This window comes from Mytilus edulis, chromosome 12, assembly GCF_963676685.1.
Source record: "Mytilus edulis chromosome 12, xbMytEdul2.2, whole genome shotgun sequence".
NCBI lineage: Eukaryota > Metazoa > Mollusca > Bivalvia > Mytilida > Mytilidae > Mytilus > Mytilus edulis.
In genome coordinates this window covers 2,160,547-2,176,588 of record NC_092355.1, presented here as the reverse complement: position 1 = coordinate 2,176,588, position 16,042 = coordinate 2,160,547, and the positions used below count along the sequence as shown (strand labels likewise).

Below are 16,042 nucleotides of genomic sequence, written 5' to 3'. Positions count from 1 at the left end.
TTTTTTTCATTTCAATTTATCGTCTAAAAGAAATTCCCTACGAAATAACTGTGTTCTCGGGCCGTATGAAAATATTATTCAGATTGGTGAAAAAGAATTACACAATCGTAAGATGACAACTTAGTTGACAGATAAGATATGTCATTGTCGAAATCACCAGATAGGTTTCGCAGTCAGATCTGAAAATAACAGAAAAGAACCCTTAAATACATTTTAAAATGTAAAGCACACTTAAACAGTGCTTTAACTATAAATTGCTTTATACTTTAAAGTATATGTTAAATATTTGATCATATGATTTAAAAGTTATTGACCTTAACGGATGTCTTAAACATGTATTCGGCACAGCTATTTTTCTTTACAAAGTACAAAGGCATTACAATGATTTTTTAATCACTTCGCATTTATGCTCTCCACCTTTGTACTTGTTTGGCTTCATAACTTTTTTATCTGAGCGTCACTGATGAGTCTTATGTAGACGAAACGCGCGTCTGGCGTATTAAATTATAATCTTGGTACATTTGATAACTGTTATGTTTAAAATAGTGAACTGCGAGAAAAATTCAACACGCAAAGTCTTTATTTAAATGGCAAAACCAAAATCTCAGACAGATCAAAGGAATGGATAAAAACCGTATTATTTCTGACTAATGATTTACTTATTTGTAAGGACATAAAATGATACACTTTTAAGCAATTTCGATATAAGACAGCTTTAATGTTTTTACACGAAAGCAATAAGGAAAACACGTTACATGTTTTGTTTCAAAACCACAACAGCTTAACGTTTCTGAAAAAGGAGCAAAAAATGACAAATGAGGAATCGAACTCAAAAATCTTTTTTTAATTTTTCTTTTTTTTTTTATCTTTTTTTGTGATCAAACTACAGTGCATACACACATTTTTGCAATACATCAGTGAATGACATGACATGTATGGCCTTGTTATACTATTGATATTATGCAAATAAGACATAGTAAAAATTTACAAGTTAGTGTTGTGAATACTCAGTGTATTATACGTCTTAAGAATACTTTGGAATACATTATAATATACCCATATTAAAAAATAAATTCACTTAAATAACTTCCAGAAATTCGCCCCCCCCCCCTCATCTGTTCGACAAATGACTAGTGTTTGTCTTTAGAAATATATAAATATGCTAATATCTCTATACGTTTTTTCAAATATTTAAGAAAAGCTTGTACAGATATAAACAGTCTGTCTAATTGTGTGTTCTTTACATAATTAATATAATACTTTGCCTGTAGAATGCATTTATTTAAAACTAAGTTATCAGAATTCAATACGCGAAAAATAACACTGTCTTTATTCAAAAATAGTTTTACTCCAAAAACTAGATACCACCGATTAGAAAAACTTCTCCAAAAGTGTTTTATTTCTGTACATTCAAAAATGTATGCTCTATACATCTATAGTTTCTATATGTTTACAACCGGCACATACATTAGTTACGAAAAGTATATATTTTTCAAGAAGATATTTATGTGAGACTATTCTGTGTAATAGTTATACCCCACGCAACGGGTTGCGGAGGGTATATTTTTGGCCCATCCGTCCGTCTGCCCGTCAGTCTGCCAGTCCATCTGTCAGTCCTGTTTCTTGTTATGACAACTCCTCTCAAACCAGACAACAGAACTTCACGAAACCTTTTTAGATAATAAGGACATACTATGTAGTTGTGTATATCGACAGGAAATTGCGATTAAATTTTTTTTCTAGGAGTTACGCCCCTTTGAAATTATTTACTTTAATGTACTACTGCAACAGTTTGTCATAGCAACTCCTCTCAAACCACACAACAAAATTTCATTAAACCTTTCCAGAAAATAAGGACATACTACATAGATATGCATATCGACAGGAAATTACGATTTAATTTTTCTCCAGGAGTAACCCCTTTGAACTTATTTGCCCGACATACTACTGCAACCTTTTGTCATCGGAACTCCCCTCAATCCACACAACAGAATGTCATGAAACTGTGTAGATAATAAGGACATACTATGTTGATGTGCATAATGACAGGAAATTATGATTCAATTTTTTTTAACACTTATTTTATTTCTCCAATGACAATATGGGGACGTGGGGTATGTGAGCGCGCTCACTTAGGTTCTTTAATTTATATTGAAAAGCTTGTAGTTTGCTTTCTATAGTACATTTGAAAGCTAGTGAATAAATATGTTTCCATCGTTCGTCACTAATTTCTATACTAAAAATTTCCTCCCATCTTTGTTGTGAAATAGGAGAAACACTTCCCCTATCGATACAAATAATTTAATGATAGACATGTTTGTTATTCTCATGCTCAAAATAGTTATCAAAGGTACCAGGATTCTTATTAAGTACGCCAGACGCGCGTTTCGTCTACATAAGACTCATAAGTGACGCTCATATCCAAATATTTTATAAAGCCAAAAAAGATCCAAAATTCCAAAAAAAATGTGCCAAAAAATGCTAAGGTAATCTATGCCTGGGATCAGAAAATCCTTAGTTTTTCCAAAAATTCAAAGTTTTGTAACAGGAAATTTATTAAAATGACCACATTATTGATATTCATGTCAACACCGAAGTGTTGACTACTGGGCTGGTGATACCCTCGGGGACGAAACGTCCACCAGCAGTGGCATCGAAACGAATCCAAACTTATAAATCTTGACAAATAACTATCAACGACGAAAAGATTAACCTTCAAAATATAACTAAAAAAAATGAGTCTTGATTAAAAAGTAAAATCACAAAATTACTGAACTCCGGGGACAATTCAAAACAAAAAATCCTTATCAAATGTCAAAATCAGAGTCTCAAACACATCAAACGAATGGATAACAACTGTCATATTCCGAACTTTGTACAGACATTTTCGTATGTACAAAATGGTGGATTGAACCTGATTTTATATCTAGCTAAACCTCTCACTTGCATAACAGTAGCATCAAAATCCATTACATTAACAAGATGCGTTAACAAAGAAAAAACAGACATAATAGGAAAAAAATGTAAAAAAATATAGGTACAGTAGTCAACATCATGTTGTAATCTTAAGCACTAAAATAAAATCACAAAAAAATATGTAACAAAGAAGCACAAAATGGTATATGGACCAACCAAATTAAAGATAAGAATTCACAAATTTTCTTCGGAGTTCAATATTTTTGAGATTTTACTTTTTACCATAGTACAATAACACAATGACGGGATGTATAAGTACAGAGCCACATCATATATGTATCAAAGAAACATAAATAGGGATATAGACAAAGCACATAGCAGAAATGAAAGACTAGCATACAAAAATGCTTACAATAACGGGATGTATAAGTACAAAGCATTATCAAATATAGTAAACAGGGAGATTTGATTTCAATAACAAATAAATGTTTAATATCTTAATTTAGGAATAAAACCACAAATTAATGGTCACACAGCTTTCTATATTAAATTCCTCGATTTCAAGCTTTCATAGCTCTTTCATATTAAGTTCAAAAGAAGTATCTCTTATTCCATGTCAAAACAATATCTTCTGGTTACCCATGATCGAAATAAGAGGGCATTTATTGCCTGATCTCTAAAGCACCAGTTTTAGTACTTTCTAATTTCTGGGAACCAGTGCAGCCTTATCTACAATTAAAGGTATGATTTTTTATTGAATTAAACGTGTTTAGTTACAATGCATACAATGTAACAAATGACTAGTGCATGTTCATTTCTATGAATTTATTAAATAGCCACAACTTTTTTGTACAGATACAGTTTGATATCTTTGCTATATTACAGTGTTTATAAATTTATTCCAGGAAGAAGAATATTGAATGTTTACTTGCACTTACTAATACAGCACAGGAAGTTACAAGTACCCTTGTAGGGCAATATATTCCCAGAGGAGAAAAGCTATCTTATTTGATAAGATTACATAGACATGCTATATTCCATATGTACTCGCTTAAAACATGCTGTCAATGCTTTCAATCTTCACCTCAACTAATTTCGAAGGATCTCGTTCTGCAAAAAGAAGAGTTTGACACAATGTTTGAAGAAATCAAACCTGAACGAATCCATTCGAATGCAGATATTTGCATTTGTTCTTTGGAAGCTAAGCAAGATATTACCGAAAGTTGTCTTCCATTTCCAGTTGTAATCCTTCTTTTGAGAAAGAGTTCTACTTGTTCAACGTATAAAAAGCAGTTAGAAAATATTTGTTGGATCATCTCTCACATGAATAAATTAGGTCACATGCCTGACATGATTGACTTGTATAATCTTTGGAAATCACTGTCTGAGGACATCTTATATCTTACTCAACTAATAAGTGAACCATATGTCGAAAAAATTACCAATGAAATTCAGACACTGAAGCCAAGCTTTTCACAAGAGTATATAGTCCTAAACTTGATGAAAGAAATGAAAACTTCTGTAACAGATCATTTTGAAAGATTTCATGAGGTCAGTCCATATCCTATGATTATTATATGATTAAATGCCTTTATTTGTGTATAAACTCGACCAATTCACTCACAAACGAATAAAAGGTCCAGCTTATACACCAATAAATTCCTTTATAAAGGCGTTGAACCTTATAATTCTTAAAATATAATAAAGTTATTAATAGGAGATCAGAAATGTATATTCCCACACTCGTAGCCTCTCTCACACGTGAAGTGTATACTAATTTTGTGTCATTGAATAGTCAGGGTTATATCACTAATTTGGAGTACAATTGAACGTTTCACATCAGGTTTTAGTTTGAGGTCAAAGAAGATTACCTTGAATCTATAATCACATTTATTTGCAACCTTGGAAACAGTCACTATGATTTAATCATGTACTGTTTATGCTTACTTACAGGTATGACCCTAATCAAACGGAACACTGAAAATTGAATGTCATAATTTGAAACCAGTTGATTTTAAGTTCAAAGTGTTTGGTCAAGATATTTCACATTGAAGTTCAGGGGCCTATCATAGCTACTGCAATTTCAATACACATATGCATATTCAAAAGCGTAGACATGAATTCGTCAATATTGCGATTTATCATCATATAGTTGAAGTTCCCAATATTAATAACAGTAAGTAAGTATGGTAAAGATAAAATGTCAATTTGATCACACTTTTTGTAAAATGTGCTAGGGGGAGGATTGGGATCCCGCTAACATGTTCAACCCCGCCACATTATGTATGTATGTGCCTGTCCGAAGTCAGAAGTCTGTAATTCAGTGGTTGTCGTTGGTTTATGTTACACATTTGTTTTTCGTTCATTTTTAAAAATAAGTAAGGCCGTTAGTTTTCTCGTTTGAATTGTTTTACATTGTCATTTCGGGGCCTTTTATAGCTGACTATGTGGTATGGGATTTGCTCATTGTTGAAGGCCGTACTATCACATATAGTTGTTAATTTCTGTGTCTCATTGATAATAATACCAAATCTTCTTATTTATATCATTTTGTTTTATATATAAGTAGATGTCTAAACATGACTGGATTAACTAGGAAGAACGACTGGAACCGAAAAAATTATGTTTTCGCGCAACATTGATTGACTGTCTCAAGTAGAAAGTGTGATGTATTCAAGGTTTTCGTTTTTGGCAAACAAAATAGTCGTTTCATCTATAGATAAAGCGATTCGTCCAGATCCCTGTTATTACATTTCAAATGAGGAGATTTGCATACAGAGCGAGATATAAATGCTTACAGGAGACCCTTATTCTACACTTTATGGAGTTTTTAATTTTACTATGTCTTGTATCTTCTCAATGGATAAATGATAGTAATGACCGAAGTACCCATATTTTGACTATATTTTATGGTTTTTTTACCCATTTTAGCCGTATTTGGCACAACTTTTTGGAATTCTGGATCCTCAATGCTCTTCAATTTTGTACTTATTTGGCTTGATTATATTATGAACGTCACTGATGAGCCTTATGTAGACGAAACGCGCGTCTGGCGTACTAGATTATAATCCTGGTACCTTTGATAACTTTTTATCTATTATTTTTTTTGTTCACTTATCGTTGTACATTTAATGGAATTTGATGCGACTGTCAGTTAGAGGTTTAGCGCTATAAAACCAGGTTCACTCCATCTTTTTTTATCATTTGATTTTGGCATTTGATTAGGGACTTTCCGGTTTGAATTTTTCCTCGGAGTTCTGAAAACTATTGTTGCCTCTAGTGAACATGTTTGATGGTTGCAGGATATACAGACTTTGAAAGAAGGGATGGACTCGTCCTTACTTAAGTTGACGTTTGATAAAACATGTGAAATTGATAAGGTAAGAAATACAACTGGAATTAACACAACACATTTATTGCAAATTACAAGATCCAAAAGCCCGATTAAATACATTAGGAAAAAGTAAAGCATGGATACTAAATATTGATTTTTTATTACAAAGCCACGACGTAGTTCCAAAATCTTCGAAATTACATCCAAATAGGACAAAAAAGGGATCAAAAGAATATCGCACATGTTCATGACCATAAAAATGGATTGTACATGGATGGATCGAACATTACAATATAATAATTTTGTTTTCAGAAAATTAATATTTTCCGACCGGGAATTGCTAGGAAATCTAATAAATAATATCATACTTGAATATCAAATATGTTTATCATTTGCAGGAAGTTAAGGATTTAAGAGATCAATTTGATTACAAGTTACTACAAATGAAAGAAGAGTTAAGAAATGGTTTCCAGCAGGAACTATTGGCTTTAAAAATGGAAAGACAATCACAATATAGGCAAATTCTAGAATCGAAACATCTTGCCAATGCGGTAAGTTTGCACATTGATTTTAAGAAAATCCTGGGTCAAAAACAAGCTTTATAGTTTTATAAAAGAGAACAAAAAGACAAAGAACAGTAAATATTACACTTCACAGAATACTGAAAACTGAACATCTAGTCGAAACACGAGTATGATCCTAGTGTTCTTCAGTGATAAGAAAATAATACGTAAGGGTTCCGTATGAATGACAAATACATAGTATGTGGTTGTTGAATTAGGTTGAATCTTTATTCACAATATGGCTACTGAATATAAAAATATGTCCGAGTTCATATGTGACACATAAGTGGATTCAATAAATATTATTATCTTTATTCTTATATTATTTTATGGTCCAACCTCCGTTAACCATAATGTAGGCTGCAAGGAATTACTAATTATAATCGTAAAAAAGGGAGGGAAATATTACGCCTTATTTCAAAGGAGCCATGTAAATAATCTTTAGTAAGACATTTTATGACTTTCAACTTCTATAAGTTATCATCGATGTAAATAAGTCAAAACCGTACTAAATATGTATTTAGAATCATTTGTCAACATTTACATTTTCATACTGCTTTCTCCTTTTAGTGTTAGTCCCCAAAATTTCATAGTATGGCGAAGGATCACTCCATTTGTAAACCCGAAAACTATGGGTGCTGATAAGCCAAAATTTCTTCAAAAATATATGAAATTGTACTTTGTCTGGAAATGAGATCCATATTAATATGAGGAAGGCGCTACCTTTAATGCCAGCTTTATACTAAGACAATGTCCTTTATATTTATTGGTTGTTGGTTGTTTAACGTCCAGTTCAAGCATAGGACAAAAAAATTATTTTAAATCCAGATCTTCACCAAAAATAATATTATCTTTCAGATATGCAAAATAAATTTAACTTTTATATATCTAAAAACATAAAAACTTCCCAAACCGCACATGTAAGTCTGTACACAGTAGTTTTTTATGTGATTATAAGGCCGTATTTGGCAATTTGTTATGATAAACCTTAATACTAGTGTTAAATTTTGACTTAATAATTTTAATTGATAGCGCTAAAGGGCTTCAGTAAAAAAATCTGACTCGAATATAAAACATTTGTATTTCTGATCATTCAGTTTGTGAGTTCTACATCAATTTCATGTACTAATTCAGAGTCGGTTTTATGTCATTTCTTGGATATATTTTTTTTGTTACATGTACATGATGTAGCTTACTTTTCAAGTTTTTATATGACAGCAAAATAAAATTGAGAATGGAAATCGGAAATACAAGCATGTCAAAAATTTGCTTTCGAGTAATACTTAATCAAGTCATAGTTGTTTTCAAGAAGACACATTTTGTTTCCAGACAATAACTTGAGTATAAGTGAATGGATCTCTATGAAATTTTACTAGAAGGTTCAATACACAAAAGGAAGATTAGAATTGATTTTGTGGTTATGGTACAACATTTTGGGGGTGTTTATTTTTCAAAACTTTGGGTTTTTCTTCCAAAAATTACCTTATTTACATTGATTATACTCATCTAGTATATATAGATGCAACAAATACTGATTTGGCAGGAGATGCACTCAAAATAGAGTGTTTTGAATATTTTATCTGTAATTTGTGCATTTTTCCTATGATGTGTACCCCTTGATAATGTCATCGTTAGTATCATGATAAAGAAAATATATTTTGTAGGTATATATATATATTCACAATTGTTATGCGCCAGTGCGCTGCAAAAGGATCTTCTTTCCCTTTAATTTCCAAAATTGCACATGATATTTTTTTCTCACAGAAACACATGAGTTATTTGGTAAATAAAACACTTGTCATTGTTTGAAACTTTCAGTAATATAAATTTAGTTTAGCCTGTTTGAATGTTTAACTGATTGTGTGAAAATTTTAACAGAAAATATACAAAACACTTGATAAAATTGCATTATCTGCATAATTACTGATAACTTTCCTCACAATACATTCACAAGGACATATTGTCCATGCTATTCTGATCTGAGTTTTTATTCATACATATACTGGCATGGCTGGTGCTGTTTCAAGTTGTCTTCTTTTTCTTTTTCTTGAGAAGTATTTGTTTAACCTGTTCAGTCACTATAAAGTGTTACTACTCTTATTTAGACGCAACACATAAATAGTGACCAAAAAGGTACTGCTTTTACATGAGAGAAGCTAGAAAAAAATTAAATGTACAAATTTTCAATATTTTTGTAGGACTTACTTTCATATGAAATTAAGGAGATATGTAGTTAGAGACTTCTGCTGAATAGAAATATGTGGGTTCACCTGATACCTGTTTTCAAATTAGTACATACTGAAGTTTGAAGGGTCCAAAATTAAAATAATTTTATGTTTGATTTCAACTGACATAAAAAATTTGTTGTTTTTTATATGCTAAATATACATCTGTGGTCGTTTCAGGCTGTGTTTGGCGAAACATTTTATTGCCTTTAAGATAGGTTTGTACTTTGTTTTTGTTTTGGTCATGAAAATAAATTTGTAGTTCTGTTGTGAAGTTACTAACATGAGAATACCCAAATTGCACCTAAATTGTCAGTTTTTTTCACCAACTTTTTTCATGAACCAGACAAAAGTTTATTCTGTGCTTATTTTGTAGACTATCCTTGTTTACAATATAGTTACCGGTACACCAATTTAATTTTGAGTCCATGTAGAGTCATTGAAAAATGGGTTTGAAATTACATCCAAACAATCCATGATACTGTAATGAGGTCAGTACCCAAATTCCATACATCATTACATGTATGGTGAATTCAAGTAATTTCAAATCCTTAAAACTGGGATATAAACAGAGATTTTATTTTATTTCTTCAAATATTTCAAACAATTTGACATTACTCCATGCTTTAACTATTATTTTTTGAAGAAAAGGATGCTGGTAGCAAATTTAATTTGCTCATTTTACATGTTTTAAATAGATGATAATAAGATAACTCCACATGGTGAAAGAAAACTTGTAAGATTTTTGCATTTTTTTTTTGCTGAATAGGTGCAATTTGTTTACTATAAGTACAATTTTGGTACTGTGATGTTAAATAACCATACATTGTAAGTGTGTATTGCTAAATAGGTTGAAATGTGAACCTGATAGTGATATAGTGATAAAGTACTTGGTAGAGAGAAAATATTTTGATCAGGTTTAAACTGACACATAAAATATGCAGGTGACTGCTGCAGCTTGAATTTTAAAGGATGTAGCCCACATACTTCCAAGTAATATGCCCTGTATATACATGTACATATCAAAGTCATTCTCATGGGTTATCATAATAACTCTATCTTCCCATAAAATCCAATTTTTGGACAATATGGGAGCATACAGTTACAATACAGTAGTCAGTACTAAATGTACAACTCAGACGCAAGTCTCCTTTTATGATTAAACGTAGAGAGAGAAAACAAAACAGTTTCCATCTCCTGGGACTGTATAAGGTAGATATATTTCATCTGATAGTGATATGTGACATAATCAATGAAAAGATTTGCTGAGAGTTTGCCAAAGGAAGTACAGAATTATAGATTGTGAATTATATTTGAATATTTTTATATATTTTAAACTTTTGTTAAGTATTGGATTAGTCTGTGGGCTACCATAGGATCTAGAAGAGGACGCCCCCCCCTTTACTTGGGAAAAAAATTTTGATTATATAGGGAATCACTGAAGCATGACTGGAGCGCCTCGTCAACGGGCCCCCCTTATGGAAAGTTCTGGATTCGCCATTGACTACATGAATAACCGTGATCACATTCAACAGTATAATTACCACTGTTCCTTGATGTGGGGAATAATGTGGCAGATGAACATAAGTAGTCATGGTCAACCAGTGCACCGGAGTTTACCCCGCATGCTGCATGGCCATTATAAAAAAAAATTCCGAAATGTATTGCTTGCAGAGGTTTTTTCTGTGTTCCCATGGCTGGACGGAACTTTTACGCTGAATATGTTATCGTTAACTATGATTTTGTGACTTTTAAATGAAGTACCTGTGATTATTTAGGTCATTTGTTTTGACCTCACTGATAATGGAATGTTAAAGCAGACGAAACATGGCGTCAGATGTTGTTGTCCTAACTTCGGTAATTTCCGTGGTACAATAAAATTTAAATAAGCTACACATGTTACCAAAATTACTGAATTCTTGTTTTTGCAAACAAATAAAAATTCATATCGTATTTAACATCGAAATTATTCCGATCTGTCCCGTTTTTTGAAGATCGCGTTGAAACGTTAAATTCGGCCGCCATTAAAATAAATAATCGTACAAGATTTAACGAGAGTGACGAAACTTTTCAGATGGGTCGTGTAGAGAGAGTTATCGTTCTTTATTCTAAAACGATGCTTCTACCATAAGTGCCAGCTAAAGCTGGCATATTAAATTTTATTAAACCCCGAGTCTTTTGAAAGGTTATCCTTTTCTTTGATAAGAATATTTAAAAATAAAAAAAAACATAAGAAAAAAATTTAGAAATATTATGAAATCGTCTTAACCTTTTTTGGATCGAAGTTATGTACTTAAATGAATGTTACTTAAAACAGAATGACTGTTTAAGTTTTGGCAGGCATTCATTAAAAATATGAATTAGTCAAGATACCAATTTCAAGAAATAACACAACTTGTCAGAATATCTAAACAGCTCCAAAAATAGCTAAGAAATTTTGAAATTTTGAAAATGTGTCCGCAGTTCACTTTAAGATTACATTCCCTACCTATGCAGTTGTTTTGATGTAGATCTTGACTGATCGATAATTTGTAGATATTATTTGAATACTCATGTATGCATTGAATCTTTCTCTCTAGTTTTCACAATGCGTCCAAACATTACAATTTTTTTATCGAATTTGAAGCAGATACTCTCAGAATCCTAAAAGGGGTTTCTTTATACTCAGTCGTTAAAATGATACAGTTGCAGAAGTTTACACTGGCCCTTTGAGTAATATGTTTAAAACATTTTTTAGCTGACCATTTCAACCTGTCCGAATCGAGGAATCTGTTATTAATGATTGTGGCTTGTATATAATATACTCCGTTATTTTAGCACTTTTAAATGATTTTAAACAAGATGTGTTGACATTTTGTTTAAAAATTAGCCAAAACTAAGGAACATCTTCCAACACTGAGCAAAATGTTTCGAATCTGGATTATTTGTTTTCTCTCTTTTCCTTTTCCCGTTGACTAATAGAAACCCTTCTTTTTGGCAAAACGCAGTTGGTTTCAGGCATGTCATTTTTAGCTCATCTGGCCCAAAAGAGCCAAGTGAGCTTTACTCATCATTTTGCGTCCGTCGTCCGTCGTCGTTAACTTTAACAAAAATCTTCAACTCTGAAACGTCTGGGCCAAAGTTAATCACAATCATCATTGGGATAGCTAGTTTAAAAATGTGTGTCCGGTGACCCGTCCAAACAACCCAGATGGACAGCCATGGCTTAAAATAGAAATAGGTGCAACATATAGATTTTGGCTTAGATCTATAAAACCAAGGCATATAGAGCAAATTTGACATGGGGGTAATATTGTTTATCAGGTCAAGATCTCATGATGAATCGGACATCCAGCTGTTGGGTTGCAGCCCCTGGATTAGTAGATTTAAGGCAGTTTTGCTGTTTTGGTTATTATCTTCAATATTTGTATAGATAGAAATAAACTGTAAACAGCAAAATTGTTCAGCAAAATAAGATCTAAAAATAAGTCAACATGACTAAAATGGTCAGATTACCCCTTAAAGTCATATGAAACGAGTGAGTGGTGAAAAATAATGTTTATCCAATTCTTGAACCAATGCATGTATATATCATAAACTTAGTCCTCTGTGCAGGATTTTATCATTATTTTCGCAAATATATCCTATAATCGTCAATTTTTTTTCTCTCTGTTTGTTATGATTTAAAAAATATGGCTGCTCATTAAATGCCGTGTTTTGAAGCCGAGTTTTAACGATTGTCACTTTATAGTAAACAAATCACAAAAAGCATGGGTATTGATCACGTGTTTAACATGTATACTCAGATATTTGTTTATTTCAATACAGATCCATGCGTATTGCGATTACCGGATTTTTACGAGGAGGGTTACGCTCGGGTCACTATGCATACGGAAAATATGTCGGCGAATTGCTTCCTGGAAGCAAGCAATTAAAAATAAGTAAACTTCTTCTAAATGTGGACAAATTAAAGAATTTTCCTCAGAAAAAAGTATATATACATAAGTTGTATAATGAAAACTATCCATTTAGTTATAAAAAACATATGCATATTTTTTTTTAATTTGAGGTTTCTTATGACTTTAAGGAGTTATTGCCCTTTATAGTCAATTTTTAACATTTTTATCTTAAATTTGTTTACCTTTTACGAAACCTTTTATGCTTCTGACGGAATGAAATTGTTCGTTAGGTCAAAATTTATCTGCCTAGAAATTTTCAGACCAATCGGGCATTATGTTGTTGTGTTGCTGCCCCATGAATTGGTAATTTTAAGAAAATTTTGCTGTTTTTGGTTATTATCGTGAATATAATTATAGATAGAGATAAACTGTAAACAGCAATTATGAACAGCAAAGTAAGATTTACAAATAAGTCAACATGACCAAAATGGTCAATTGACCCCTGAAGGAGTTATTGTCCTGTATAGCCAATTTTAAACAATTTTGATACATTTTGTAAATTTTTTAAAAATATTTTTCACTGTAACTACAGGGCCAAGTTCATTATAGATAGATATAATTGTAAGCAGCAAGAATGTTCAGTAAAGTAGGATCTACAAACATATTTCAATCACCAAAAACACTATTTTGTCATGAATCCATCTGTGTCCTTAGTTTAATATGCACATATACCAATGTGAGCGACACTGGAACTTTAGAGCCTCCAGTTTTTTTTTACAATAGTAATCAAATGTACCAGGCTTATAATTTAATACGCCAGACACGTGTTTCGTCTACATATGACTCATCAGTTACGCTCAGATAAAGAAAGCTAGAAAGCCAAACAAGTGTAAAGTTGAATAGCATTGAGGACCCAAAATTTCAAACAATTGTGCCAAATACAGCTACGACAATCTATGCCTTGGGTTACAAGATCCTAAGTATTTCGAATACTAGTAATTTACAAATGATCTTAGCAATAATATTAATGTCAACACCGAAGTGCTAACTACTACAAACTACTTTACAATATAAACTATAAACTATTTTATATATAAAATTACCGAAACGTTTAACTGGGAGCGCATCATGGGGAAAGTATGTATACCCTTGTAGTATTTTAAGCATCATGGTTTGTATCAAAACATTAAAAATGTTTGTAATGCATTACTTGACATATTTAATTAGTCTTGGTCATTAGTTCTTTCTTCTTTTTGTGGAAAGACTTTCTGATTTTGTATTGATTACTAGTATTTATTTTTCTTCCATCAATGATGTTTTTTGCGTAAATGTTTTTTTTTTTTTTTTTTAAATTATACATACTTTATTGAAAACTTTCACATTTGTTAGTTTGATACAGAAAGTACCGGTGCCTTATCCCGGCCTCGTTAAACATTAGATTGTATATTTAGAAAATTTGTAACTTTATGCATTCAGGTTGATAATTTGTTTACCCGGTAGATAATATTTCTTATCTTAAAATAATATATAGTTTGATTTTGACCAGACTATAAATAGTGCATGTATATATGTAGTCAAGAGACTTGCAGAGTAGTTGCTCTTGTTATGCACATGTTAAACCTTAGTACAGCAAAATAACACTAAACAGTTAAAGTGAAAGCTAAACATACAGCATAAGGAAGCATTAAATTATGTTAAAGCAATGAATAGCATTTCAAAAATCCTGTTAAAACTAATAATTCTAACAGTATATTTTAGTATGTATCAAGGAGGAACATAGTTGGTACATACAGTACTAATTTTGATAAAAGGGTGCAGATGCTGATGTAAAACATACTAGGTAAAGCACTCCAAAACACAACAGGTTTAACACTTTGTGTTTGTTTGACTTATGGCGTGTTGTTGGGTTGTTGTCCCTGTAGTTCAAATCTCACAGGATCGGTCATATATGAAAGCACTAAATATTAGAATGCTAAAATATTAAGATCTAGGTTTACTTCTTTGTTCGTAGATAATTATTCATATTTTTTTTCCTTTTTTCCTTTTTTAAAACATCTGTTTTTATAATGGACTCATTAAATAAGGCATTTTCTTTAGTATTCGGGTCTTCCTGTGTATTCCAAAGAAAGATGATAAGTAACACATGTATTAATGGTTGAAATTAAAGAAAAAATTAGGTCTAAGTAATAAGACTATGAACTAACATGCAGCCTATGTATATATACATTGTACTTTATGATTGCAACTTCATATAATTATTAGTGTATTAATCATATTGTTGTAAAGTTGCAGGCGGGGTATTTCTTACAATTAATTTATTTGTTTTGTGGACAACGCATGCAACCAAACCTTCAAAAGCGACTGAAAGAATAACAAATGTATTACAGGTAAAACCACAGGATTATCATGATACAACATTAGGAAAAATACATAAATATAGAAGTATTCCCAAGATAATAAAGGACATGCCATACGGTAAGTAATATACATAATTAACAATGAAAAATTGATGTTTGGTTTGTTAAACGTGGATGCAAACTCCTCATTTTCAATATATTAGATACCAAACCTATAATAGATAAAACCTGCACAGTGAGTTACAAAGAGATTATCGAAAACATAATAAAGAACAATGTTAAACAGTAAGGCACCAAAATTTGAAAATCTGTCTTAAAGTATGCTCGCTACTAATAGACGCTTGTGTAAATAGTCAGAGCTTCAGATATAATTCTTCATCCCAATAAAAATCAGAAACAACAATCGTAGTACATGTAGCAGTTTCTTATTAAACATTTAAATGGATAGTACTATTTAGAGATAGTCATTTTCTTGAAAAGTTAAAATATAAAAGAAAAACGATAGTTAATCACGCCTTGCAACCCTTGATTTATCACGATTAACTAGATTTCTACAGTTTAATATATCTATTTGAAAACTCAGTGTTTTAAATCTGAAACCGGTACTGCAATACAAGGATAAACAATGTAATACATTCCTTCATTATTAGGTTAAAAAATAAATTACACACATTGAACATTATACCGATAGTAAAATGTTTTGAATGTCTTTGAATGTCTGCAGTATATGTGATCTTTATTACAATTAAAGGGAAAATACCATATTTGT

General features: G+C 31.5%; 1 protein-coding gene across 1 annotated transcript in view; it reads left to right on the top strand.

Annotated features, from left to right (window-relative positions):
- The window catches only part of LOC139499328 (uncharacterized), a 53,316-nt gene that overhangs the window by 23,058 nt on the left and 14,216 nt on the right, over positions 1–16,042 (top strand). Inside the window, exons 11-14 of the mRNA XM_071287997.1 lie at positions 3,822–4,467; positions 6,219–6,296; positions 6,649–6,801; positions 15,304–15,391. Coding sequence (XP_071144098.1) covers positions 3,822–4,467; positions 6,219–6,296; positions 6,649–6,801; positions 15,304–15,391 — 965 coding nt within the window. The remainder of the gene's footprint in view (positions 1–3,821; positions 4,468–6,218; positions 6,297–6,648; positions 6,802–15,303; positions 15,392–16,042) is intronic.